General features: G+C 70.2%; 1 protein-coding gene across 6 annotated transcripts in view; it reads right to left on the minus strand.

The window, feature by feature from the left end:
• Positions 1-1,636: 1,636 nt before the first annotated feature.
• Positions 1,637-25,677, minus strand: part of ADGRB1 (adhesion G protein-coupled receptor B1) — a 73,594-nt gene continuing 49,553 nt past the window's right edge. The window contains exons 19-31 of one of the 6 annotated variants that reach the window (XM_072733753.1): positions 21,521-21,624; positions 18,942-19,044; positions 18,211-18,361; positions 16,898-16,949; positions 15,556-15,622; positions 13,490-13,575; positions 9,967-10,138; positions 8,152-8,247; positions 6,589-6,628; positions 4,117-4,799; positions 3,139-3,174; positions 2,875-2,979; positions 1,637-2,424 (exon numbers count right to left, since the gene is read on the minus strand). In XM_072733753.1, the coding sequence (XP_072589854.1) occupies positions 2,227-2,424; positions 2,875-2,979; positions 3,139-3,174; positions 4,117-4,799; positions 6,589-6,628; positions 8,152-8,247; positions 9,967-10,138; positions 13,490-13,575; positions 15,556-15,622; positions 16,898-16,949; positions 18,211-18,361; positions 18,942-19,044; positions 21,521-21,624 (1,893 nt within the window). In that variant the 3' untranslated portion in view covers positions 1,637-2,226. Of the gene's footprint in view, positions 2,428-2,874; positions 2,980-3,138; positions 3,175-4,116; positions 4,800-6,573; positions 6,629-8,151; positions 8,248-9,966; positions 10,139-13,489; positions 13,576-15,555; positions 15,623-16,879; positions 16,950-18,210; positions 18,362-18,941; positions 19,045-21,520; positions 21,625-25,677 lie in introns of all 6 variants that reach the window. The other 5 variants (XM_072733752.1, XM_072733751.1, XM_072733750.1 and 2 more) reach the window with 5 other exon arrangements.

Genomic DNA, 25,677 nt, shown 5'->3' on the forward strand with positions numbered 1-25,677 from the left:
GAGCAGCTCCCAGCACCTGCTGGCCGTTGGCCCGAAGCCCTGCCTGTACGGGGCCCCGCAGAAGGGGGTGCACGCTGACCCACGCTAGGCCGAATCGGGGGAAACTCCTTGGCAGGTTCCTGCACTCGGGGCGGGCAGGAGGAGTCACCAAGGCCGCGGCCTCTCCTGGAAAGACACAGCCCTCTCGGAGGGACCGAGGGACCGAGGGTGGAGGGGAGCCGGAGCCTGCTGGCAGCTGACCCTGACCCCCGCCGCCACCCCGACCCCACTGTCCCTGCGGCAGCAGGTGGCTTGGGTCCACCTTGGTTTTTGGGTTCCTTTCAGGGTTTTTTGTTGTTGCAGATGTGAGCAGGGGGTCAGGTCACTGGCCAGATCCTGCCCGGGTCACTCCATAAGGGCAGTGGTGAGCCCTGTGCAAGGAGGGGAGGGGCTGGGGGAGGGCTCAGGACTTTCTGCACCTGCACCCTGTTCCCAGGGGCCTCCTGCCTCCTTCCTCATCTCTGGGGAATGAGGGGCCGGCACAGGCCCCCCTGTCGCCTGCACCCTCCTGAGGGCCAGGCTTGGAGTCGAGGCTTGAATGAGCCTCAGCTGCTCCCAAATCTCACCCAGGAAAGTGGCCTTTAGAAGTGTCCAGGCCCACGGCTGCGAGGCGGGCTCCGGGGTCCCCGCGGGCCGTGCCCCTCTGCTGTCCGCCCCACGTCCCGCACCCAAGCCTGCTCACCAGGGCCCCTCTCCAATCCCCAGGCGGTGGGGACCAGTGGTGGGCCGGGCGCCGCGGGAACCCGTGCGGGCAGTCCCCCCCTTTCCAGTGGTCTTGGCATTTGTCTCCATCTTGAAGGGCGTGGGAGGGAGGGAGGGGCCGTAACCTCCGGGCACCGGGCACCGGGGCGTGCAAACAGCCCACCCGCACACCCTCCTGGCCCGGACCTCCGGCATCCCACCTGCTGGGGAGGGGCCTGGCTCACCGCCCCGCCCCCTGGCAGCGCCCGGGCTCCCGCGCGGGCTCAGGCTGCCCCCTGCTGGCAACGCAGAGGAGAGGCAGGACCCTGCATTTCTGCTCACCAGCGGGCGGTGGGGGGCGCATCTCAGAAACCGGGCGAGCTGTGGGCCAGGGGCCCGGCGGAAGGGGGGGAGGCAGGGCAGGGTGGAGAGGGGTGCATGGCTCTGGGCGCGTCCACGTCTGCCCCTCACACCTGCCCCGGGCCAAGGGGTACGAGCGTGACGCAGAGGGCCGGGGGTCCTGGCGGGTCCTGGTGGGGTCCTGGGCACACCAAGGCCAGCTGGAAGGAGGCCCCTCCCTCCCTCTGGCCCAGACTGCTCTTCCAGCAATAGCTCAGGGCATGGACAAGTCGCACGCCAACCCCGTGGGCCTGTGGTGGGGGAGTGAGGGAGCCCGGGGTCCCCTTCGGAGCCCCCACAGCACCCTAGGGCCATAGGACCGCGGGGCCCGGGGCCCAGGCCCACACGATGGGGCTCCTGACCCCAGGGAGGGCGAGGCGGGGTGCAGCGCAGGCGCCCACCAGGCTTCCCCAGCCCCGCCGACCCCGGGAGAAGGACCACTCAGCTCAAGCCACCCCAGCCCGCTGAGGCTGGGGCCTGCGGGAGGTGCACAGAGGAAGGACGCACAGACGAGACCTGGGTTTTTAATTCTTTTTATTGAAGAAAAGAAAAGGAGAGAAAAAATAGATTCCCCACCCCTGCTTCTTCCCGGAGTGGGCTTCTAGTCCTGCCCCTGGGGTTGGCGCAGGTGGGAGAGAGGGCTGTGCTCTCCACCTGGGTCTGGGGAGGGGCCCCGGGCCCTGGAAGGGGGGGCGCTGGCTGCTTCCCAGGGGGTTGGGGTGTCTAAAAAATGGTGCCAGGCCAGCTGGGCCAAGCAGGCTGGTCCTCTGCTGCGGCAGCTCGGGCAGGCATCCCGGGGGTGCTGGCCGCCCCCGGCCCGGCCACTGTCCGCCCGCCCGCCCGCCGGCGCTGCGCTCGGGGAGGGCAGAGTCCGCGGCACCCTCGGGCCTCTGGAGCCCTGGGCCCACCCGGGCCGCCGGTGCCTCCTGTCCCGTCTGGCTCTGGTCCCAGCACTGCGGGCCTCCGCCCGGCCGCCGTCCGAGCGCCCTGAGGCCGGGACGCGGGCCTGGCCCGCAGCCCGAGAGCATGTCTGTGCCCGTCCTGTGGCGGGGGCGGGCGGAGCAGCATCCCTCCTCGTGGCCCGGTGCGTGGCCGCCGCCCACCTGCTCAGACCTCAGTCTGGAGGTCGATGATGTCCTGGCCCACCAGCGGGATCGTGGCGCCCGACTTCTCCCACTCCACGCTCCGCAGCTCCAGTGGGGACGGTGGCAGCGGCTCCAGTTCCTTCTTCACCCACGCGGGCGTCCCGTGGGCTTTCCGGAGGCTCTCCCACGGCCGCTTGTTGGGCGTCTGCTGCTTTTCTGGCTGCTGGCCGGTGGGCGGGGGACGGAGGGAGGCCGGGAGGGAGGCCACAGAGCAAAATCAGGCGGGGAGCGGGGAGACAATGCAGAGGAGGATCAGAACAGAGAGGGAGGGGCCGGGGGGCAGGGAGACCCCCAGGGCCAGTCGGGAGCAGGGCGACCCGCTGCGGGTCGGCATGGGGGGGGACGGCCTGCAGTGAAGGCGCTGCCCCGCACCCCCCCTTGGCCCTCGCCTTCCTGGGAGGCAGCCTGACCTGCGCCAGCGCACAGCCTACCCCTCCCGCCGGGCCCCTCCGGGGTCTAGCCTGGGCCGGGTCAGGGTCAGGCCGGCCTTCAAGAAAGGTCGGAGGAGAGAATGCACACGAGGGTGGGAGGAGGAAGGGCTGGAGAGGACCCCCCAAGGGCTCCCCCTGAGCCCCCCGCCCACCGCGAAGGCCTGCCCCGCCCCCCAGACCTTGCTGTCGGGGCCTAGCGCCTCCTTGTCCTTCTCCGAGTGCTGCAGCTTGCGGTTCAGGTCCTGGAACATGTCCTGGTGCCGCTTCCGCGTGTGCATGATTTTCTGCGGGGCAGGAGGGGCGGCGAAGCCTGAGTGGGGAAGGGAGCTGCCCTGCCTCGCAGGTGGGGGGCCTCCTCCCCAGCCCCTCCCTTCCCCCCGGGCGGGGGGGGGCTTCCGGCACCCCTGGCCCTGCTGTTGCAGGGAGGGCACACCGGGACCCACCTCGAAGTCCAGTTCCGCGTACCGAGATTTCCGCCGCTGTGGGGAGAAGGGTTTGTGTGCATTTGCAAGTGGCTCCCTACACCCTCCTGGGCCACAGGTCTAGGCCTCTCCTTGCCTGGGGGGGACACCAGGGACCCCCGCCTCACCCCACACCTAGTCTTGGGGCCTCGGCCAAGCCCTGGAGGACATGCCTCCCTGAAGCTGCGGCTCTCAGAGCCCAGGCCCCTTGCAGGCCACCCTCTACCCTAGACGGTGGGTCCCTGGCGTTAGGCTCCGGGGGGACAGGGTGAGCCGGAGGGGGGCCGGAAATAGGAGCCCGGGGCCCTGGGCAGTGGTGACAGTCACGGGGGGCTCCGTTCCCCATGAGAACCTAGGGCTTGGCTATTCCAGGTCCAGGTCGGGGGGACGGAGGAGCCTGCAAAAGAAACTTCCTCACCCTTTGTCCCAGCTTGGGGGAGCCCGACTGTCCCCAGGGCCACCTCCCGCCTCTAGGCTGTGCCAGCGCTGGGCAAGGGTATGTGGCCTAGCCCACCCGGGACATGCTCCCAGGGACCAGGAGAGTTGGATGGCTGGGGACCCACAGAGACAGGGAACCGGGGTGGGGGGCGGAGCATGGCCCGGGTACGGGGGTCCCTGAGGGCACAAGGCAATGCTCCCCACAATCCTGTCTCTGAGCCCCGTGTGGCACAGACCGAGTGGAGCTTGGGGTCACTTCTAGGCTTCAGGTTAGTCTAAGGATGGACCTGCTGCCCTGACCCCCCAGCCACGGAAGGGGCCAGGGGCAGCGTGGGGAGCAGCGTCCTGGGGGGCCCCGCCAGCAGCCAGCTCCCCCAGCAGAGGCTGGTTGTCCTTCTGGTCGGGGACTTGTTCCCGCAGCAGGGAGCCAGGATGCCCCCAGCCTTCCCAGGCCTGGACTTGCCAACCCCGTCCCAAACCAACAGGGCTCCCTGCCCCTGGGGGGCCCCAGGCTGCCCTCACCTCCAGGGAGCTCACGGACAAGGTGGAGACATTCTCGTTCCTGGTCCCGGTCCCCGAGCTGGGCCCTGGGTGGGCAGCAGGCTCCCCGGGCTCCGTCAGGCTGGGGGGCGCTGGCTCCAGGGTGGGGGGCGGGGGCGGGGGCGGTGGGGGAGGTGGGGGCTGGGCAGGGGGCGCTTCCGGGGGTGCCCCGCCCGGGGGCTGGCGGGTGGGCGGGCTGCGGGCGGGCAGGCCCGGGTCAGGTGCCATGTTGAGGTGGATGAGGCGGGTCTGGGGCATCTGGTCGATGTGGATGCTGTGCTTGGGCTCCTCCGGGGGCTTGGGCCGCAGCGTGGCCGTGGCCGTCGGCAGGATTACGTAGCTGGTGTCCAGGGCCTTCTCCTGGGCCCGGCTCAGCTCCGAGTCCAGCTTCTTGAAGATGTCCCCGTCGCCGGCAAAGGAGGACTTGGGTGCCCTGTCCTTCTTGAGGGTCAGCGAGTGGTTGGGGAAGTCAGGCAGGGGGCCGCCCGGGCAGCGGGGCGAGCCGTGCAGGCGCAGCTTGGACACGTTGGCCGGCAGGCTGTTGAAGTTGGTGGGGGGCGCCTTGGCGTGGGCGAGCTTCAGCTTCTCCTCCTCGGGCAGCGACGGCCGCTTGAGCGTGCCCGTGATGGTGGCCGTGCGGCACGCCGCGATGTCCTTGTTCAGCACTGTGGGCGCGAGGCGAGGGGGTCAGGGAGGCCTCGGCGGGACCCGGCCAGTCCCGATCGGGCCCCCGGCAGGCCACCGCCCCGGCCGCAGACAGCGGGGACCCACCGCGTGGGGCTCGGTGCTGCGGCGTCGGGGCTTCCTTTGCCTTTTCTAACAAGGCTGGAACACGGGGTGCTCCTGTCTGCCCCCGCAGATAAGAGGACGAATGAGCGCCACCCACACACTGCCCTTCCCAGCAGCGGGGGGCCCTGTTGGCCCTGGAGCCGGCCCATGCTCCCTGCAAGTGCAAGGACGCGGCTCCTCGCCGCGGGCGGGACGGCCTGCCCCTGGGGCACAGGGCCCTGGACGCCTGGCACCCCGCCCTGTCCAGCTGCAGGGGCCCCCGCTTGCCCACCACCCACCTCACTCCTACCAGTCAATTCGGCCTCACTGGACTGTGGGGAGTGCACAGCTGCCAGGCCCGGCTGCGGCCCCCTCATTGCCTTCCACGGGCGCCTGCTGTGACCGCGAGCCCTCTCCTCACCGCCGGGGGGACGGGCACCCAGCCACACCCTTGCCCAGCACCCGAACACCAGCACAGCCACCCCGCGGGCACACGCCCCACGGCACACCCCCCCACCAAGCACACGCCCCATGGTATACACCCCCGAGCACACGCACCCCCCCAGCGCACACCCCACGGGCACACCCCCGAGCGGTCACTCTCCAGTCCCCCACCCTGTCCCTCCTCTGACGGCTACGGGCTGAGCTTCACCCCCCCACCCTCCTGACACTGACCTGCACCCAGGTCTGCAGCCCGCCCCCACTCCGGGTGGCCAGCCGGGGACCCCCCACCTTCCCTTCCCCAGGCTCTCCCACTGACGTCTCTCCATCCGCCCGAGAGCGGGAAGCCCCAAGGACCCTGTAGTGCACCTCCCCTGCCTAAACCCAGCCATGGGGAGACTCTCGGCCCCCCATGCAGAGCCCTCAGGCCCCCAGCCCCCAGCTGGCGTGCCCGCCCCCGGCCCCCGCACCGCCTGCCTGTGAGGCCTCCTCTTCAGCGCCCCCCGCCCCGCCCCCAGCCACTAGCTGCTTGAGAGGCTGCAGGCCCGGCTGGGCCAGATTACGGGGAAGAAGTTGCCCAGTACCGCCCGAACGGGGCTGGGCCGCCGCCTCCAGAGGCCCTCGCGTCTTGGGGTCACCCCTCAGGAAGCTGCCTGGACTGCGTAAGACCAAGATGGGAGAGGGGAGACCATCCTGTCCGGTTCCCATTCAGCCAAACCAGAGGTGCCCTCCTCCAGGAAGCCCTCCTGGTCCACCTGGCAGCAGCTGACACTCCCAACTTGGGCTGTCCCTACAGAAGATGCTCCCCAAATATCTGACGGATGCAGGGCAGCATGGCCAGCTGGTTCCCCGGCTCCGGGAGACCGCCTGGCACTGCCTCACGCACCGGCTCACGGAACCACGACCCCTGACGGGCTCCCTGTCATCAGGCAATTGGGTCCCGTCTCCACCTGCTTCCAGGAAACCCGGCGCCAGCCTAGGGTTCAGGGTCCGTCCTCCCCGCTCTGCCCCCGCCCTCTCTGCCCGTCCCTCCCTTTCCCGGCGCTTCCACGGGTGGGCTGGGGACAAGGACACGCAGACGACACAGCACGGGGCCCCAGGGAGGGCAGGCCCCCTCCTCAGTGCGGGGCCGTGGCAGGCACAGCAGGACGTGGACAGATGAGTGGACAGACACACAGAGAAAAGGAAACAAGCAAGTGGACCCAGGCCAGGGCCACCTGTCGCTCTCACCTGGCAGGCGCTCACCTGATCTACAGGCCAGATCCACATCCTTCTCGAAGTCCGTCTGCAAGACAGAGGCGGGGCGGGGTGAGGGCCCGTGAGGGGCGGGCAGGGCCGGGCGGGGGCTGACCTGGAAGGGGTGTGTGCGTGCACGCTACTAGGGCTCAGGGGGCCAAGCTCAGGTGGCCGGGGGCTCCTGCGTTCAAAGGAACCCTGGCCGGCGGCTCCGCCCCTTGTGCTCTCGCCGTACGTGTGCACACGCGTGTGCGTGCAGGTGAGCTCCTTCCAAGGCGTTTGTGGCTTAGCTGGGAGGCGGGAGTCTGGTCCCACTGCTGCTCGCTCACGCTCCTGCCCCCCGGCCCAGTTCCCCCGCCCCAGGCCCCAGGACCCCAGTACAGGGAGCCCTCTGCTCCGTCCCTCACATCCCGTCAGCCGGGCAGGGCACACACAGGGTCTCAGGCCAGAGCCCCCTGCTGCCCAGGCCGCCCCCTGCTGGCGTCACCTGCTGTCCTCCCCACGGCCTCGGGGACGAGGAAACGGAGGCCAGAGGGGCGGTACGGGGTTCGGACACAGACGCCCGGTGCCAGGCCAGCCGTCCCTCGGGCAGTGGCTGAGGTCCCTGCCAGAGCACCTGCCCTGTCCCAGCCTAGGATCGGGGGCAGGCGTGTGGGCAGGGGCACGTGGGCAAGGCCGGCCCCCTCCCTCAGAGAGCCCGTGGGTGGGTGAACCCGGGGGCCGGGAGGGCTGGGTCCTCATCTCAAGCCTCATCCGCCTGCACTGGCGGAGGCTGGCGGGTGGGAAGACTCAAAGTCTGAGGTCAGAGGTCAGAGGTCAGGCCAGGAGCAGCGCCTGGGGGTCTGGGACCCCTGGCCTGGCCCCTGAGGATCCAAGTAGCCTCCCCAGGTCTGCCGGCCGGCGTCTGCCGAGGCCCTGCCTGTGATCCAGTGATGCTCACAACCACTAGGCTCCCCGAGGAGCCCTGAGAACGAGCCCCTCCTGCCTGCCAGGGTCACTGCGCACCAGGGGGCAGCCAGCGGGCGACAGTGCTGAGAATTCACCCAGGGCGCTCCCTGGACGTGGACGGGAGGCCTGATGGTGGGGGCGGGGGTCCGGAGGGCTCCCTGGAGGCGGCATCTTAGCAGACCTCTGTGAGGTGGGCAGCAGGGCGGGAGGGCGTGCAGTGCCCAGGGCTGAGCGGCCTGCGTGATGCTGGAGGCCCAAGGGGACCTGGCCGGGGACAGGGCCACGGCGGGGTGGAGGGTGGTGGACGCCCCAGAGGAGGGAGGCTGAGTGGGGCCAAGTCCCATCCTGGCCAGGCTGCAGGGTGGTGAGGGGGGGCGGGAGGTGCAGAGATGGGGTCGGCAGCAGCCAAGGCCCCCAGAGGCTGGCAGCTGGCCAGAGGGCACTATGGTCCCGGGAGCGGGGACGTGCCGATGCCAGCCCAGCCAGACTACTGCCATCTGAGTGCTGCCCCCCAGAGCCCGGGCCGGGATGTCACCTTGGTGAGCCTCAGTGTCCCCAGCCTCAGACTGGGCTCGCAGCTCTTCCCCAGGGGCTGCTGGCGCCTAGAGCAGCTCTGAGCCCTACCATGAGCTGGGCATGGCCGTTCTGGAAGGAGCCCCCCGAGTCCCCGTTGCCCTCCTCCTGGCGGTCCACCACGCGGCACTTCACGGCGTCCTGGACCTGGGGAGAGAGGAGAGCGGTGCACAGCAGCCCCAGGCAGCGTGCGACCTGGTGGGGGGCGGGGGCGAGCACGGGGTGGCGTCCCTGCGAGGGCCCTGCGCGCCCGGGCCCAGCCTCCCGCCCCCTCCGACGTTCTCTCCGTGGCCTCTGTGGCCATGAAAGTTCAGAATCCTGGGGGCTCTCACCCCCCGGGAACGTGCTGCAGCCCTGCCGACTGGAGTCTGACAGTGAGGACCGCCATCAGGCTGCACAGGGCCCTGGAGTCTCCTAGCACCCGGGGGTGGGATGGCACATGAGGGCACCCTCGTCGAGGGGGTCTCAGCCCTGATGGCCATGGGCTCGAGGACGGGAGTGACGGTGGCTCCGTGCCAGTGGCCACCAAGCAGGGGGTACAGGGCCTGTGGCAGAGGGGTGCAGGGGTGCAGCTGGTCGGTGTGAGCCAGGAGCAAAGCCCGGCCGCCCTGGACACCGGGTGGGATGGGGTGGGGGAGGGCAGCAGGGGGGCAGCATCAAGGAGCTGACGCTTCACAGCCACGACGTGCATAAAGGGTAAGTGAAGGCACAGGGGCGGTGAGAGCATGGAGGGCTTCTGGGGGGAGGAGGGTGCGCCGGCGTTCCCGGCTCCCAGACCTGCGGGCCTGGGCCCTCACTGCAGCCGCACAGCTGGTCAGGGGCCACTGACGCCCGCCCAGGCCCTGGGCCTCCTCGCGCAGGTGCGCCTCCCTCCCGGTGCCCAGGGGCCGCGGGCCGCCGTCCAGCCCACCACAGAGCAGGAAGAGCGGTCTCCCGGAGCGCCTCGTGGCCCCTCCTCCAGGAAGCCCATCCGGCCAGCCTGCCCCTCTGCTCCCCGGGAGACCCCGACTACCGCCTTCCTAGCCCACCTGCCGGATGTTCCACGCCCATGGCACTGGCCGGTGGCCGCATCGCCTCTGCGCCCCCCCCCCCCCCCCCCCCCCCGTCTGTCTTCCTCAGCGCAGCCCTGAAGCCCTCCCTGGAGAGGCCCGAGGATGGAGGACCCATCCCCACGGTCCCCTGGCGGCGCGGCTCCTCAGCACAGACCCCACACGTGGGCCCTGCGGGGTCGCCGACGGCTGGCGGGCACCCCAGACCCTCCCGGGGCTCCCCGAGCGGCCCTGCTGCAGACATCCCCACCCCCCCAGCCCGCGGCCCTGACCAGCCTCTTCCCCAGCACCTCCCGTTCCGGGCCAGGTGAGCCTGTTTCTAGGAGGTTCCAAGGGGCAGGGGAGGTCATTGCACGCATCTGCCCACCCGCTCCCACCCCTTCAGCCTCCGCGGCCGTCCGGGTCCCGTCCAGCCTCACGACGGCCCCTCTTCCGTCCACGTCAAGATGCACGTTGCCCACACTGCGGCCCCCCGAGACGGACCCCTTCACGGTGGCTGCGGGGCAGGCGGGGCAGGGGGAAGGGCCTGTCTTGCTCCCTCCCAGGGCCCCGAGGACCCAGGACGCGAGTCTCCGCTGTCCTCAGGGCTGCTGGAGTGTCCCGTGGCTCTCGGTCCCGAAGGCCCCGGGGGGACAGAGCCCGCCTCCGGGTCTGAGCCAGCAAGGGGTGCAGGGGGGCGTTCTGGGGAAGAAGGTTCAGCAGGGAGCCGCTCCCCGCCTCCCCGCCTCCCGGGCCTGTGGGCGCGGCCCCGCCTTGCAGAGAGGTGAGGCCCAGCCGAGCCCCCCGCCCCCCGCGGAGGGCTGGGGGCGGCGCCCACCTCTCTGCGCAGGATGCAGTGCACCATCACTATGACGAAGCCCTCCAGCGAGTCGAAGACGGCGAACAGGATCTGGAAGAGGGCGGAGCGGCGGTCGGTGACGGCGAGCACGGCCGACATCCAGGTGAGCGCCAGCAGCGGCAGCACCACGCAGGAGCTCCACAGCGAGGCCCTGGGGACAGCGCGCCCGTCAGGGCTGCCCCCTCCCCCCCTCCTCCCCCGCCTCCAGCCCCTCCCGGGGAGCAGCCCTCTGCCCCATCTGCCCCAACCCGCCCTGCCCCGCGGCCTGAGCCAGGTCCCCGGGCTGCGCGCAGCGTGAGGGGGGGCCCCCTGGGAGACCCGGGTCCCTCACGTCCAGGAGGCCCCAGGAGGGGAGGCCCAGGGAGGCAGGAGCTGGGGCTGAGGCCGAGGCCGCTGCAGGTTCCAGCTCCCAGGGTCCTCAGGCCGCCCCCCAGGGTGCAGGGCCCCAACTACAAGGTGGCCACGGAGAGGGCGCTTGGCCAGGCCTCTGAGCTCTGGACTGAGAAGCAGGGAGCTGCTCCGGGAGGAGAGACGACACACAGACACACAGACACACAGACGGGGCCAGACAGCGAGGGTGGGGGGCAGAGACGAGACCAGAGACCCACAGGCTCCTCACCCTCGGGGCGGCCCCTGCCCTCTGCGAGCTGGCACCTCCGGGCACTACCGGCACCACCGCGGCTGCTCTGTGCCCGTCTGCCCCCGACGGGTGCACCGCAGGGGTGTGGGAAACGCGCCTGACCCCCACCCCCCATCCCCCACCATCGTGACTTCCAGGGCTCTGTTCTGTGGGCAGGTGGCCAGGGGTGGGGGCCGAGGTCGGGACCACCCACTCCCCCCCTTACAGGACACCCCTCGCCAAAAGGATGAGCAGAGCTGGTGGGGCAGGAGAAGTGGGGGGTGGGCAGGGGCAGCAGCGGGGAGCTGGGGGCACGGGGGCTGGAAGACCCGAATGGAGTCCAACCTGGAGAGGGACCCCAGATCCGCAGGACCTCGGCCAGGGGTCAGGGGCTCTCCCCAGCACCCTCTCTGTCCTGGGTGGTGGGCACACAGGAGACAGGCCCGCCTCCCCCTCAGTCCCCCTCTACCCCCCTCCATCCCCCTCCGTCCTCCCGTCGCCCTTCACCCCACCCCTTCCCCGCTCCAGGGCCCAGTGCCCCATCCGGGCCCCAGCCCCGAGTCGTCCCCAGGACTGCTCCCTGGCCAGCTGCCCGAGGCTCAAGCCGGAGCCATGCGTTGCCTAGAAGCCTCCAAACCTCTCGTCTCCTGGCCAGCAGCCCCGTCCCCTTCCCTCCCCTCCAGGGTGGGTGACCCGCCCAGGCCAACCCCGGGTGCTGGGGGGCAAGCTGCGCGCAGGCCCCAGCCGGAGTACGGGCGCCCAGACCTGCCCCCTGTGCCCGGTGCCGAGCCCGAAGACGTGGGCTCTCCATGGCTCCGTGCACTGCCCGCTGTCCTCTGTCCACCCGGCTCTGAACCCGCGTGTCTCCCCCACGGCGGGTGGGGCTCCCTCATGCTCCCCTCCCCTCCAGAGCAGACCCAGGAGGGCAGGGCACAGCCCCCCCAGGGAAGTCTTCCTGCTGCGCCTCATCTCCCTGGGGCCTGAGGTTTGGCACCTACGGCCGGAGGCAGGCGGCAGGCAGGTGGCCGGGGCTTGGGGACCTGAAGTCCTCGAATTCCTGCAGCCCAGGCCCCGCGGGGTGGTGCAGAGGCCCCGTGGACGTGGCTGCGCGGGTGCAGGCCAGGTGATGGTGAGGAGGAGAGGCGCTGGCAGGAGGCGCCCCGGAAAGTCCGATGCCCGGCGGTGGTGCAGGGCCACGAGCCGGGATCCGGGTGGGCAGGGCCTCGGCCTCTGGCCTGCCCCGTGACCTCTCAGGGACCGTCCCCCACGGCTCTGGTGACGGCCCGTCCACGGCAGAGGCTGGCGAGAAGCAAACCACACATTCCCAGGGCCTCGGGCCTCCCATAGGTTCCTGCCTCTACGGCCCATCCTGCCTTGAACCTGCAGCCGGCACAGCGCAGGGGTGTCCACACACCGCACACGCTCACACGTGGGCCTGTGCACACCCACGGGCTCACACGCGCACACTGAGCGCGTCCCTGCCCCCGGCACCACCGCACGCCGGTGACCGCCCAGCGGAGCCTGTTGTCATGCTGCCCCGTCTGTCCGGGCGGCACCTGCCCGTGGGTTGGCCTCGTCCCAGGCCCTGGAGGGCGGGAAGGGGCGGGCTAGGGGACGACCCCGCGGGCAGGGGACACAAGAGCACAGAAAAAGCTTCAAACACACACCATGTGCTGCCCCCTCCGGGGAGTGAGGGCCGCGCTGCACAGCTGCGGGTCTGAGTGTGCGGGTGTGGGTGCATGTGCGTGTGCATGTGGGGAGCCGGGCTCTGTGCACGGCCGCATGGGCGCATGCAGGGGTGCTGGGGGGCCAGGGCGCCCACTGCACACCCAGGAAGGGGCCCCGGGAGGCAGCGGCCACACGGTGACCCCAGCTCTAGTGTCCGCCTGACGGCTCCGACCCACCGTGCCGGCCACTCACGCCGCCTGGACCTGGGTCCACTGGGTGTAAAACCGGGAGCAGGACAAGGGGGCCTCCTCGAGGGCTATGGTAGGAGCAAGTGAAACAGCGCCCGGCTCGTGCGGCTCCACGGCTCTGACCTGGTGCGTGGCCCCAGAATGCGAGTGGGTGACCTTGGGTCGCAGGGGCAGGGGCGGGGCTCCCCGGGGACCATGCCCTGGGAGTGGGGCACCCCGGCCCGCAGACGGCAAGGCCAGCCTCTGAGCCGCCGCGGGCACGCCAGGGTCGCACCCCTCCTCGGAAGCAGCACAGGCTCTGACCGTGACCACAAACCACAAAGCACCCAGGGGACAGCGTCCTGACGCGACGGTAGCGGGAGGAGGACGAGGGAGACGGACACAGACACAGAGACCCAGGACGGGCACAGGAGGGCGGGGTGGGGGCCCCACGCAGACGCCAGCCAGGGCACGGCAGAGGGGAGGAGGGGAGGGCTCAGAGGGCCGGGCAGGACGAGAGGAGGGCTCGGTCTCCGCCTACGCGGCCCCCGTCCAGGACCTCAGGGCTCCCTGTCCCGACCACACACGGCCTTCGCCCTCCAGCAGCGCCATTTGCCCTCTGGCCACGCGCCGCCCTCTCGGGTCGGCCTCCCCGGCAGTGGGAACACCCCACCTGTCCCCGGACTATCCTCCCTGGCCAGGTCACACCCTCGCTTGGGGTCACCGGACCCCGCGGCAGGGAAGGGGCAGGCCAGGGGCTCCCTCCCACCAGCCCCGTGGTCCCTGCTGGGGGCTTCCCTGTCTCTGAGGACCTGCCACAGGCCAGACGGAGAAACTGAGGCGCAGGGCGAGGCCGGGGCTGGCCGTGAGCCTACACGGACCTCCGCACCCCAGTCTTCCCGCCTGCTGTGGGGCCTGGCGGGGAGGGGGTGGGCTCTGGGTCCTTTGGACTCAAGGCAGGTGAGGCCCTCGGCGGGCCCAGCCCTACCCTGCCCGCTCCTTCAGCTTCTTGTCCGTGATGCCATCTTTGGACACGAGCTTGTTGAACACCAGGATCCCGATGACCATGTTCACCTGCCAGGCAGAGAGGCACAGGGCGTGGGGGCGCGGTACGGCCCGCGGGGCTTGGGGCGCCGGGCTCCAGGTCCTCACCAGGGCCCCGCGGTGCTCCCGCCCACAGCACGGGGACGGGGACCCCACTCCCCAGGCCGGGAGGCGAGGCTCCAGGGGGCGGGGAGAGCCCCCGGACCGGCTTCCAGGCCCCCCAGCGCCCTCCTCTGGGCCTGGCCAGCTGTCCCAGAGCCCCCGCTGGTAGTGGGGTTCTCCTGCCACAAGAGACCACCCAGGGTGGGGTGCTCCAGCCCAAGCCTCCATGTGACCCTCCCACGCGGCCTGCTCCACGAGGACCCACGGCAGGGTGCACATGGGGGGCCAGGAGGAGCCAGCTGGGGCCCAGAGGCTGATGCGGGGGGCTCTCCCCTTGGGCTGGGGCCCGGGGTAGTCTGCACTGAACGGCCCATGATCACGGAGGTCAGCGGCAGAGGTCAGAGGTCAGGCTGCCCCCACCACGCACCCCCAGGGTGCCCACCCGCTCCGACCCCAGAGGGACCTCAGGGGATCCAGCTGCCGCCCGCGCCCAGGCCTACCCTGCGATCTTCCCAGCCCCTCACTCCTTACATCCCTCCTGCCACAGGGAGCTCACCCCTCACTAGGGCCTGACCTGAGGGCAGTCTCAGGGACATCTCCCCGTCCTGGCTCTACCTGGGCCACGCTGCCCCTGCGCCCTCTGCCACAGCATCCTTCCCGACCCCTCCTGCTGGGCACCTGCGCCCTAGGAAGTGCCTCTTGGTATTCAAGTCCCGCAAGCAATCACCCCGCGAGGGCCCAGCTGCGCGACCTTGGGGTTCCTCTCTCCACCTCTCCTGGGTGGGGAGGCTGTTACTTTGCTCCCCGAATGCCCTCCCCGGGGCTCCCAGGCTGCAGGGGCGGCCTGACGGAGGTGTGAGGCCCGGCCCCAGCCCCCTGGGACCCAGGGGAACCTGGAGGCCGACTCCCCGCAGCCCCGCCGCCCACACCGCGCTGGTCGGGCCCTGCCTTCCATCCTCGTGCACACAGAACGTTCCCAGGCACGTTCCCAGGCTCGGGCACCCACGCTGGCAGGCCTGACTGGGGTGGAGGCGTCTTTCCTGGGTGACCTCATTTTCTGACAAGGCCAGGGCAGAGAGGGAGGGGACAGCAGCCGGCGCCGCCCCTCCCACAGCGGGCTCTGCCCGTCTTTACCTGGGCGTCCCCACGTTACTGCAGGGGTGGGGGGGGGGGCAGATCAGGACGGTGCACCTGGGAGGGGACGCGGGGGAGGGGGCTCCTGCCTCGCCATCTGGGCCTCCCCGCCTCCCGGCCGCCTGTCTTTACAATGGGAGCTGGCCTGGCCTCTGAAGTGCCACATTGACATGCAGGGCACGGAGGCCTCTCCCTTCGAGGAATAAAAGAGGCTGCTGCCCACCGCCTCCGCGCCCCCAGCCGGCACCCCGTGCCCATGCCCAGGCCCCGAGTGCTGCGGCCCTGCCTGGGGGCAGGAGAGCATGGCCCCCCTGCCATGCCCAGCTCCCCCTGCCCGGCCCTAACTTGGGGACAACAATCCTGGGGACCACCTGGCCCCGCTCCGCATCCCCCAGAGGCGTAAGGGAAGGCAGAGCGAGGAGGAGCCGCTTCCTTCTCTGGAGGGGACAGCGGGGGCAGCAAGGGACAAGCCCTGGCCCCCGGCCTCAGGCTCTGCTGGCGGCTCTGCTCGTCACCCAGGCCTAGCAGGCACTCCCCGCTGCCCACTCGTCCCCCCACCTGTCACTCACCCCGCGAACCCACACGATCTCCCTCCCGGCCGGTACGCAGCCGGTGCCCGGGAAGCACCCAAGCTGTGCTCAGGGAAACAAAGGCCAGCGCTGCAGCCCAGTCTCTGCGCCCCTGTACCCTGAGGGCAGGTCGGGTGCGAGGTGACCCTGAGGGTGATGGGTCCCGCCCCAGGCCCCAGCCTGGACCACGGGGAGGGGTCAGTACCAGCACGACAGCCGCGGCCGGTCCCACGAAGGCGTACAGCAGTCCCCCCTCCAGGGAGAGCCAGCAGCTGGGGAGGGAGACAGGCTGGTCAGTGGCCAGACGGGACGTCCCCCCCCAGGAAGGCGCGGCAGGAGCTCGGTGGTCAGCAGGGCCTCCCGCACGCTGCACATCCGCTCCGGCCTCAGGCCCTCGGGAGCCCCCGGCCCGGTCTGCGGAGTGACAAGTGGGCACACGGCGGTGGCCCAGGCGGCCCAGGCGGCCCAGGCGAGGGTGCCCTGACCGCCCCGGGCTGGCCCCAACTCTCCTCCTAGACCCTCCCCACCTCACGCACAGACCCTTCTTCCTGACTGATGCCACAATCCCGGGTCGGGTCCCTGACCTGCCCACTCACCCCGGGCCCCATGACCGGGCACCCAGTCCTCGGCTCGCACGTCTGGCCCCTCCTCATGCCACACGGGGTCACCGGCCCCACACTTCTCCAAATCTCCTGGACCCCACAGGAACCCTGGGCCAGTGAAGACACAGCCTCCTTCCCGGGGTGTTTCCTCCACCCCACACTGTCTGAACTCCTCTTCGGCCTTCAGAACCCCTAGTCTTCCCCCGTTCCAGCCCTGACCCCCTCAGCTCTGCGGCCGTGTCCACGGTTACCTCCAGGCACTCACCCTACTGGGAGTTCCAGTAACTGGATCCTCACCCATGTCCACTGCCCCTGCTGCCTGGCCACGGCCTGCCCCCCCCAACCCCGGGGCTCCACAGGGCGCCAGCCTGCCCAGCCTGTGTCAGGCCTCCCCTTGTCTCTGGCTCCCCCATTCTTTCCCGTGCCTGAGGCCGCAGAATCCTCCAGGCCTGGTTCCTCTCCCCCCACCCTGGAAGCCACATGGCTTAGGATAACCCCAAGCTTCCTGGCTTGGCATTCAAGGCCCCCGGACCTGCCTGGCCCAGCTGACCCCTCAGGGCCTCACTGGCTTCACATGTGAAACAGGCCCCTTACCACCCGCCTTGCCCTCCTCGGGCCACATGGCCCCCAGGTCACCGTCGTCATACAGGGGTGGACACTCTGGTGCAGAGAAGGCACTGAGGCTAACAGCCTCCACGGACACCAGAGAGGAGGCGGGAAGCTCTGCTGGCCCTGCGCCTCCGCCTCCATCCTGCTGCCCACCCGCTGCCTGCGAGCAGCCGGCCGCTCCAGCCCCGGGGCCCCCGCCCTCCCAGCCTCGGCTCTGTCCTCTGATTCGGGCACCAGCCAGCTGTCACCTCTAGGGCAGTGGGAGGGTCTGGGGGAGCCGAGTGGCCTCCACCCCATCCCCACCCCGCCCCGACTCACTAGTTCATGGTGCTGTACCCTTTGGCCTTGGTGAATCCCACAGAAATGGCCACGACCAGCGCAGGGAGCCCTGGGGGAGGAGCAGAAAGAAAGCGCGTCGGTGCCCGGTGCCCGCTGTCCAGCCCCGGCCGCCCGCCGCCTCCTCCCGGCCCCGCGGGTGGGCCGAGGTGGGGACAGAGCTGCCAGCCCCTGAGCATGAGAGAGGGGATGAGGGAGGGGGGACCCGGGGAGGGCCCACGGGCCTGGGGGCCTGGCGGCGGGTCAGCACACCAAACGCAGGACGCCGTGCCGCGCTCGAGTTCCAGATAAAAAAGAAACCATTTTTATTGTGTGTCCCAAACGTTGAGCGGGGCACGCTTAAAAATAACTCATTATCTGAAATTCAAATAGAACTTGGCTTCACATTTTATCTGGCAACGTTAGGGAGGCTGGGGGGAGGGGAGGGGAGGGGCCACAGGGGGTAGGCGAAGGGCCTCAAGGGGGTGGGGGACCACAAAGGGGGAGGGGAGGAGCCTCAAGGAGGAGGGAGGCCACAAAGGGGGAGGGGAGGGGCCTCAAGGGAGATGGGGGACACAAAGGGGGAGGGGAGGAGCATCAAGGGAGATGGGGGGCCACAAGGGGGGAGGGGAGGAGCCTCAAGGGAGATGGGGGCCACAAAGGGGGAGGGGAGGAGCATCAAGGGAGATGGGGGCCACAAAGGGGGAGGGGAGGAACATCAAGGGAGATGGGGGGGCCACAAGGGGGGAGGGGAGGGGCTCAAGGCAGATGGGGGGCACAAAAGGGGAGGGGAGGAGCCTCAAGGGGGAGGGGAGGGGCCTCAAGGGGGGGCCACAAAGGGGGAGGGGAGGAGCCTCAAGGGGGAGGGGGGCCACAAAGGGGAAGGGGAGGAGCATCAAGGGAGATGGGGGCCACAAAGGGGGAGGGGAGGAACATCAAGGGAGATGGGGGGGCCACAAGGGGGGAGGGGAGGGGCTCAAGGCAGATGGGGGGCACAAAAGGGGAGGGGAGGAGCCTCAAGGGGGAGGGGGGCCACAAAGGGGGAGGGGAGGAGCATCAAGGGAGATGGGGGGGCCACAAGGGGGGAGGGGAGGGGCTCAAGGCAGATGGGGGGCACAAAAGGGGAGGGGAGGAGCCTCAAGGGGGAGGGGGGCCACAAAGGGGGAGGGGAGGGGCCTCAAGGGGGGGCCACAAAGGGGGAGGGGAGGGGCCTCAAGGAGGAGGGGGGGCATAAGGGGGCAGAGGAGGGGGGCACAGGGACAGGGGAGGACGCAGGGGCAGGGACAAGCAGGCCCAGAACAATGGGCAGGGGGTGGGGTGGGGAGGTGGCTCACCCCAGCCCAGGCAGAGAAAGCGCTTGCGGATGAGGCGGTTCCTGAGGCGGCCGGTCACGGCCATGTAGGACTGCCAGGCCTCGGTGAGCACCCAGCAGAAAGACGACAGGAAGAAGAAGTGCAGGAAGGCAGCCACCAGCGTGCACACCACCTGGGCAGGGCGGGCGGGCGGGCGGCTCAGGGCGCAGGTGCCCGCTCACCCGTTCCCACGCCTGCCCCGAGGGAGGGGCCCGCTGCGGCCGGGAGGCGCCAGGCCCAGGGTCCCCGGGGCTCAGGCCGGCACGTCCCCCCGCAGGAAGCCACTGAAGGCTCACCTGGTGCACTGCCTCGAGCTGGCCTGTTGAGCACCCAGGCTCCCTGTGCCCCCAGGGGCTGTGTGGCCCCCTCCGCCAGGGACAGAGGCCCCCCCGTCCCGCCTTCCTCAGCCATTGGGAGACACGGCACCTGCTCATAGGAGCCCGTCTGCTCAGCAGGTGGTGAACTCGACACCCGGGGAGGGCAGGTCGCCCCCAAGGCCACATGGCAGGGCAGACAAGGGGACACAGCCTGGGCCAGTCCAGCTGGAGACTGCAGACACCAGGGCCCCGTGCCCTGGCCAGCTGGAGAGCGAGGACTCCATGTGGCGCCAGCACTCCCCGCCCTAAGCTTTCCTGGGATCCTTTTGGGGTCATCCCCCCATCCCGTCCCGCCTGGGCACCCCGGGCCGTGCACGGAGGGCACAGACCATATACCTTATTGCGGGTCTGGGTCTGCCCGATGAGGATGAGGGCGTTGGAGGAGATGATGGACAAGCAAAAGTTGATGAGGATGACAGAGCGCTCCGAGCGGATGTACCTACGGGAGAGAGCGGGCTCATCCTCACAGGAACCCGGATCCTGCGGCCATATCAACACTACGGCACTACCTCCTCCCCGGACACGGTGCTGCTACCACCACTGTCACCTCCACCATCGCCATCGCCTCACCACCATCGCCTCCACCATCACCATTGCCATCAACACCACCAACACCACCAACACCACACCCAGCACCATCGCCATCGCCTCCACCATCACCATCGCCTCCACCATCACCATCGCCTCCACCATCACCACCACCATCATCATCTCCTCCACCATCACCATCGCCTCCACCATCACCATTGTCACCATCACCACCACCATCATCATCTCCTCCACCATCACCATCACCATCACCACCACCACACAAAGCCCCACCACCATTGCCTCCACCATCACCATCGTCACCATCCATCACTACACCTCCTCCACCATCATCACCATCACCATCACCACCACCACACCCAGCATCACCACCATCACCTCCACCATCACCATCGTCACCATCCATCACTACACCTCCTCCACCATCATCACCATCACCAACACCGCCTCCATCACCACCACCACCACCACCATCACCTCCACCATCACCATCGTCACCACCACCACCACCACCATCACCACCACCACCACCACCATCGCCTCTACCATCACCATCGTCACCATCACCACACCTCCTCCACCATCACCCCCACCCCCACTTCCGCTCTACCACGTATGATTCTAGCACACAGGTGCCAGGGAAGGCCACGGGAACCACTGGCACAGCTGCCCGCTCCTGCTAGGGAGGGCTCATCCTTAGAATTGCTTCTCCTTTTTGTGCAAGATCCACTCCTGTGTTTGGATCCCGGGGACACAGCTCATTTCCGGGTCTCACTGTCTGGGGGCTCCTGGTTCCACCCCAGCTGTCCCCCTGCAGCCCTTCCCACCATGTGTGATCCTGGCTCTGAGGCAGGAAGACAAAGCGTTCTGAGGCTGGGCTGCAGAGCCCACGCCCGCAGCGGCTCAGCCACATCCTGGCTGTGTGACACCGGGCAAGTGGCCCAGCCCCTCTGTGCCTCGGTCTCCCATCCGCGAGACGGCCCGAGGGGAGAGCACCTGCCGCTCAGGGCTGTGGCTGAGATCGCAGGGGCAGGAGGCAGGAGGCAGGAGGCATTAGCCGCCATCACCTCTGCTGCCCGTTTCCCAGTGGCCTTGGGGGCTGAGACCCAGGCGGGGGGTGAGCACAGGGTCCAGGGCTGCGCCTTAGGGGCCATGACATGGCCTGATGTGCCTAGGCGGGTCACTGTCCTTCTGTGGGTCCCCATTTCCTCGTGGGGACCGTGGGGGTGGGGTCCTGACTGCAGCTCACAGGGGCGGTGGCACGGCAGCAGAGCTGGGGAAGCAGGTGCTCTGCAAACCATGGGCAGAGCCCTCAGAGCTGCAGCGGGCAGGGCTGGAGGGGCCGGGCCAGCGGGCTAACAGGCCGGGGCTCTGGGACAGCGGTCCCCTCCCGCCCGGCTAGGAGGGGCCCTGGTGCAGGCCGGACCCGCGTGGCTTGGCGGTTCAGGGTCAGCTCCTGCCCTCGGGCAGGATGAGGAGGGGGCGCGGGGAGCACAGGCCGCCCGTCCCCATTGACCCATCGATCTCTCCCTGTGGGCCTCGGGGTGCGACACCAATTCTGCTGCCCACGGAGACAGACAGGCAGCTGCGGGGTGGGTGACCTTGACTCAGACTCCCTGTCCTATACCTCGGCTCGGTGGGGCTCGAAGCAGGGAGCTGGGTGGGGAGAAGAGACCCCCCCACCAGCGCACACCCGCCCTCGTACACCTGAGCCTACCCTGCTGCGCGGGGGGCTCCACCTGCCGTATGGGCCCCCACCCCAGGACCGGGGACCGCTGGGGGTGCCCAGGGGCCCTGGGAGGAGGCCCTGTGCCTGGGGGAGGGGGGTGGGGGGCAAGGGTGCGAGCAGAAGTTCTCGCCCTGGGACATGACCCTGGGCTCGGAGAAGCCTGTGGCCTTGCACGTCCACAAGGCGGGACACAGAACTGGGGGCTCCGAGGTTCTGGGGCTGGGTGCTTGGCTGGGGGGTGGGGTGCCGGGCATCAGCCAGGAGTGCACTGGGAGGCAGGAGGACGCGTGGCTGCCCTGTGAGCTCGCGGGGGGGGGGGGTGGAGCAGAAGGGTGCCCCCCACCAGCACATCAGTGTCATCTGGTGGGGGGGGAGCGGGCGGGGGGCTGGCGGGAGGGAGGGGACGGAGGACAGAGAGTAGCGGTGGAGGCGGGGAGGGGATGGGCAGGGGAAATTGGGGCAGCGGTGACCGCGGGGGGGGGGGCGGGTGGCGCTGCTGACCCGGAAGGGGGCTCCGCACCAGCCCACCACCGCAGCCGCTCTCACAGAGAAGGGACGAGCCCTGACCCCGGCCACCTCGCGCCTGGGACCCACTGGGGTCCCCACCCCGGCCCCTGCCCACGCGCTCGGGCCCCACCTCCACACGGAGACGTAGATGATGATCAGCATGAGCAGGGTGAGGGACGACACGCCGCAGCCCACGATGAGCGTCACGGACGGCACGATCACCTTCTCCATGTTCTGAGGGGTCCAGGGCGGAGAGCGCGGAGTGAGGGGCCGGGCAGGTGCGGACCAAGGCCCCGGGTGCGGGCCCCAGCTCACTCCGTGCGGCCCCGAGCCTCCCCTCTCCACCCCCAGCACCCCCACGCGCGCCCCTGCGTCCCGGGCCCCTGGTCTGGGCTGTGCCCAGTGAGGGGTTCTCGTCCCTGGCTGGGGGGGGTCTGTCCCCCGCCATCACAGCCACCTGCCAGGCCTGGCGATGAAGGCTCTGCCCACGCTTCATGGACTCCCCCCATTCCAGAGGGGCACACAGACAGGTCCCGGGGGTCCCGGGCCCTCACGACAGCCCCAGGCTGCGTGCCCCGGAACAGCAGCCGAGAGCGGAACAGCGGGCTTCCTGGCCCGGCCTCGGCACCAGCTGCATCCCAGCAGCATCCGAGGGCAGCGTCCAGCCTCCGCTGCCTCACCCGTCCCACCCCCAACACCTGCCGCCCCACACCCCGCCAGGCGCGCCTGCCCGCACTCCTCCCCCCATCCCTCCGGCTCTGCGGGGCCCACTGCTCTGCACCCCCACACCCCTCCGGGCCTGGTCCCCACGGCGCTGCTCCAAGCCTCAGCCAGAGAAGTCTGTAAAATGCCACCAGAGGTCACATCCCCGCCCTGCCCGGGGACCCCCGCCCGTCCGCCCCCATCATTGCCTGGATGCTCCAAGGGCCCCGGGCCTGGGCTGCCCCCTTCTCCCTCCACCTCATGACACTGCCCCTCATCATAGGCCTCCTTGTTCCCTGTTCCCAGTCCCCCTGCTCAGGACACCCTCCCCAGCCGCCATGTGGTGCCCTTCGAGGGGCCTTGGGCTGCACGACAGGCCCACTGCCCCCCACGTGCCACCCCGAGTGCCCGGCTGGTCCCCACTTCTGTGTGCTTCCTGCGCTCACCCCTGTGTCACTGCCTGACCCACGCGCTCCACGCTGAGGGCCCCCGGGCCCCTGGGTCCCCTCCCGCAGTGGGCAGGGCGCGCCGGCACACGGTGCTGCGTGTGGCAGGTGGCCAGCAGGTATTTGTGGAGGACTGAGCGGGGCTCCTCCGCATGAGGAACCCCGGGGCCGTGGGGGGACCGAGGGCCGGTTCTGCAGCCCCCTCCCCAGCCTGCTGCCTCTGGGCTTGAGGAGGCGGCGTGCTGGGGGATGGGGGTTCTCGGGGGCTCCCCACCCTCAAGGGGCCACTCCTGTCCCTGCTCAAGTCTGCCGCGGCCAACACCCCTCGGAGCAGCTCCGCGGCCCCTGCAGACCCCGACGGCTGTCCATGCAGCGCGTCCACCTCCCTGGCTCCCCGGCCCAGCCTTCCGGCCCCGGGCTGGCACCTTGGGCGTCCCGTGTGCCCCTAAGGGGGTGCTCCCCGAGGGGAGGTGCGGCGCCTGCCCCGTGCTGTGCCCTGCACCCGCCTGCAGGCCGCTCCGGGGCCTGGACCGCCCCGCCCTGCCCTGGAAACACCACCTCCTGCCCCCCAGGCCCTGCGGGTGTCGCTCAGGCCCAGCCTGGGGGTGACTGCCCGGCGTCCTCGGGCCGCCCGGACACCCCGCCCCTGGGCAGGCTGGACGAACGGACAAGGGAAGCCAGGCTCCGGGAAGAGGCCCGCGTCGGCCAAGGTCAGCCGAGCCGTCAGCGGTCCCGGGGGCGGCTCCAGCACAGGGGCCCCCGGCCGCGGCCTGCACCCTTGAACTTGCCGGCAACCTCGAAGCCCGGCTGGCACGCGCGTCACGGGTGGCCGAGCAAGTGGCTCGCACCCGCTCCGTGGCTGGCCCTGGCCCCGACCTCCGTGGCCACCTGCCTCCGTCTGCCCTCATTAGGCCTGGCAGCCACACGCCCGCCAGCTTGCCCACCTGCCCGCCCACTCTCCTCCTCTCCACCTGGCTCATCCGTCACTCCCGACAGCCCCGGCCTCGCGGCTTCTAGGTGATGCGGGGAGGGAGGGAGGGCTGAACGAGCGGGCGGGGGTGCCAAGATCTCTAGCTCTTGTTGGAGGGTTGGTGTGGGGACTTCCAGGGCAAGACATTGGCCCCAACCCACGTGGAGAGAGAGAGAAGACAGAAGCCAGCCGGCCTCCTGCCGGAGACCGGGTCCCTGGCCAAGCGTGGAGCCACCCCAGGGCCTTTGCACATGCTGCTCTTGCTGCCCGGTGCTCTTCCTCTGACCTTCACGTGGCTGACTCTTCTCTCACTGGAGAGGCCCCCAGCCCGCAGCGGCCCCCCCGAATGTGCAATCTGAAGCAGCCCCTCATCCTGACGCTCGCCAGGTACTGGCCCCCCACACCCAGGGAGCCTCCCTTTGGGTGTCCACACAGTCATCGCGGTTTCTCCCACAGAGCCCCCCGGGTTCAATCTCCTCTTAACCCCCTGCCCATCTGACCCGCCTCCACGCACACGTCCCTCCCTCAGCACTGCCTCTGCTGCCCTGTTCCTGCTCCACGGCTCCCGCGCAAGCCAGCCCCGGGCCACTGAGGCTGGGGTCCAGCCGCACGCTGAGCCGGGACCCGGAGCAGCTGGGCACGCGCCCCGGCACACCGCGGCGACCCCGGGCAGCGGCACCGACCGTGCTTCACGGGGCCAGCGAGTGCTGTGCTGCGTGTGGTGCTGCGACACCTCCCGGGTTCGGTCCCTGCTGCGGCTCAGAGGCTCGGGCTTCGCCCCCTCACAGACGTGACTCAGCTGCGGAGACGTGACTCCTCCGCCCCCCACGGTCAGCTCACTCCTGCGGTGCTGGTGGCAGAGGGGGGCCCCCCCCGGGCTTCTCTGCCCCAACCTGCGACCTCGGCCTCCTGGCTCCTGGGGTGCGACCGCAGCACCCCCTCCACCAACTCTCGGCCCCTGTGCTGGCTCCGACCTCCTGCAGCCACCCCGTACCCCAGGATCCCCGGGTCCCACGTGCTCGGACCCAAATCCCCACCCAGCCCCAGCCGGGGCGGCACCTTGTCTCACCCCAGGCCTGGCCACCACCTGCCGACGGGGTTATTCTGCCCTCACCGCCACTGGGACCCCTCCAAGGCCCAGTCCCACCACTGTTCCCTGCTATCCCCCCCTGCCACCCCACTCCCCGCTGCCTTCGGGATGCGGCTCCACTGTCCCTGGCCTTCTGGCAGTACCCGTGCCCCTGCCCTGCCCTCGGAGCCCCACCTGTCTCCTGCCCTCCTGACCTCCACTGGCATGACCATCCGTCCTCTCCACGAAGCTCAGCTGGTGAACTCCTATTCACCCCTCAGGACCCCGCTCCACACCTCCTCCTCATGCCGCCCCCAGGGAGGGAAGGAAGCTGTGGCTGTGCCCCCAGAGCATCTGTCCCCGCGGCCTGAGCTGTGCAGGCCTGTGCGGACACACGTCTGTCTCCCCTTGTCACACCCCGTGCTCGTCCCGGGCAGGACTGGGGTCTGGCACAGGCCCCGACCCAGCCCGTCATGAGTGTTAGCGCAGACGACGGGCTGCACGACAGCTACGTCCCCCTCGCGCCCCTCCCACCCAGCGCCGCTGGGTCAGCTGTCCCCAGGGACAGAGCCCACCCTGGCCCCCCTGGCACTTGGGCTCTGAGCTCATGCCCATGCCCACAGCAGGGTCCCACCATCAGGCAGGGCCCCCAGCTACACCGTCTCATGGACCAGGAGCCCAAGGCCCACGGCGGCGGGGCAGCTGGCCCTCAGCCCCCTGGCCACAGGGTGACCCTGGGCACCGCGCGCTGCTCTACTGCAGCCTCAGCTCCCTTGGGGCACGGATGGGCCCCGACACACGCTGATGCCAGGGGCCCCCAACGACAGCTGTCGACCCCCTGCCAAACAGAACCGCCAGCTCCCCACAGACTGGCAGCGCCCTCGCCCACTCACCCCGGCACAGGGGCCCAAACGCTTGGCCCTGGCGGCTGCGGGCGCAGGCCAGCCTTCCAGAGGCCCTGGGCCCCAAGCCTCCTGCTCCCGGTCTCACCAGCATCGGCCGGCCGCCCCCTCACCGAAGCTGGCCTCTGTGCCAGAGCTGACCCGGGGCTCGGGCCCCGGCCGTGGACGGCACTGCCTGCAGCCTGCAGGCACCCCACA

This window comes from Vulpes vulpes, chromosome 13, assembly GCF_048418805.1.
Source record: "Vulpes vulpes isolate BD-2025 chromosome 13, VulVul3, whole genome shotgun sequence".
Lineage (NCBI taxonomy): Eukaryota > Metazoa > Chordata > Mammalia > Carnivora > Canidae > Vulpes > Vulpes vulpes.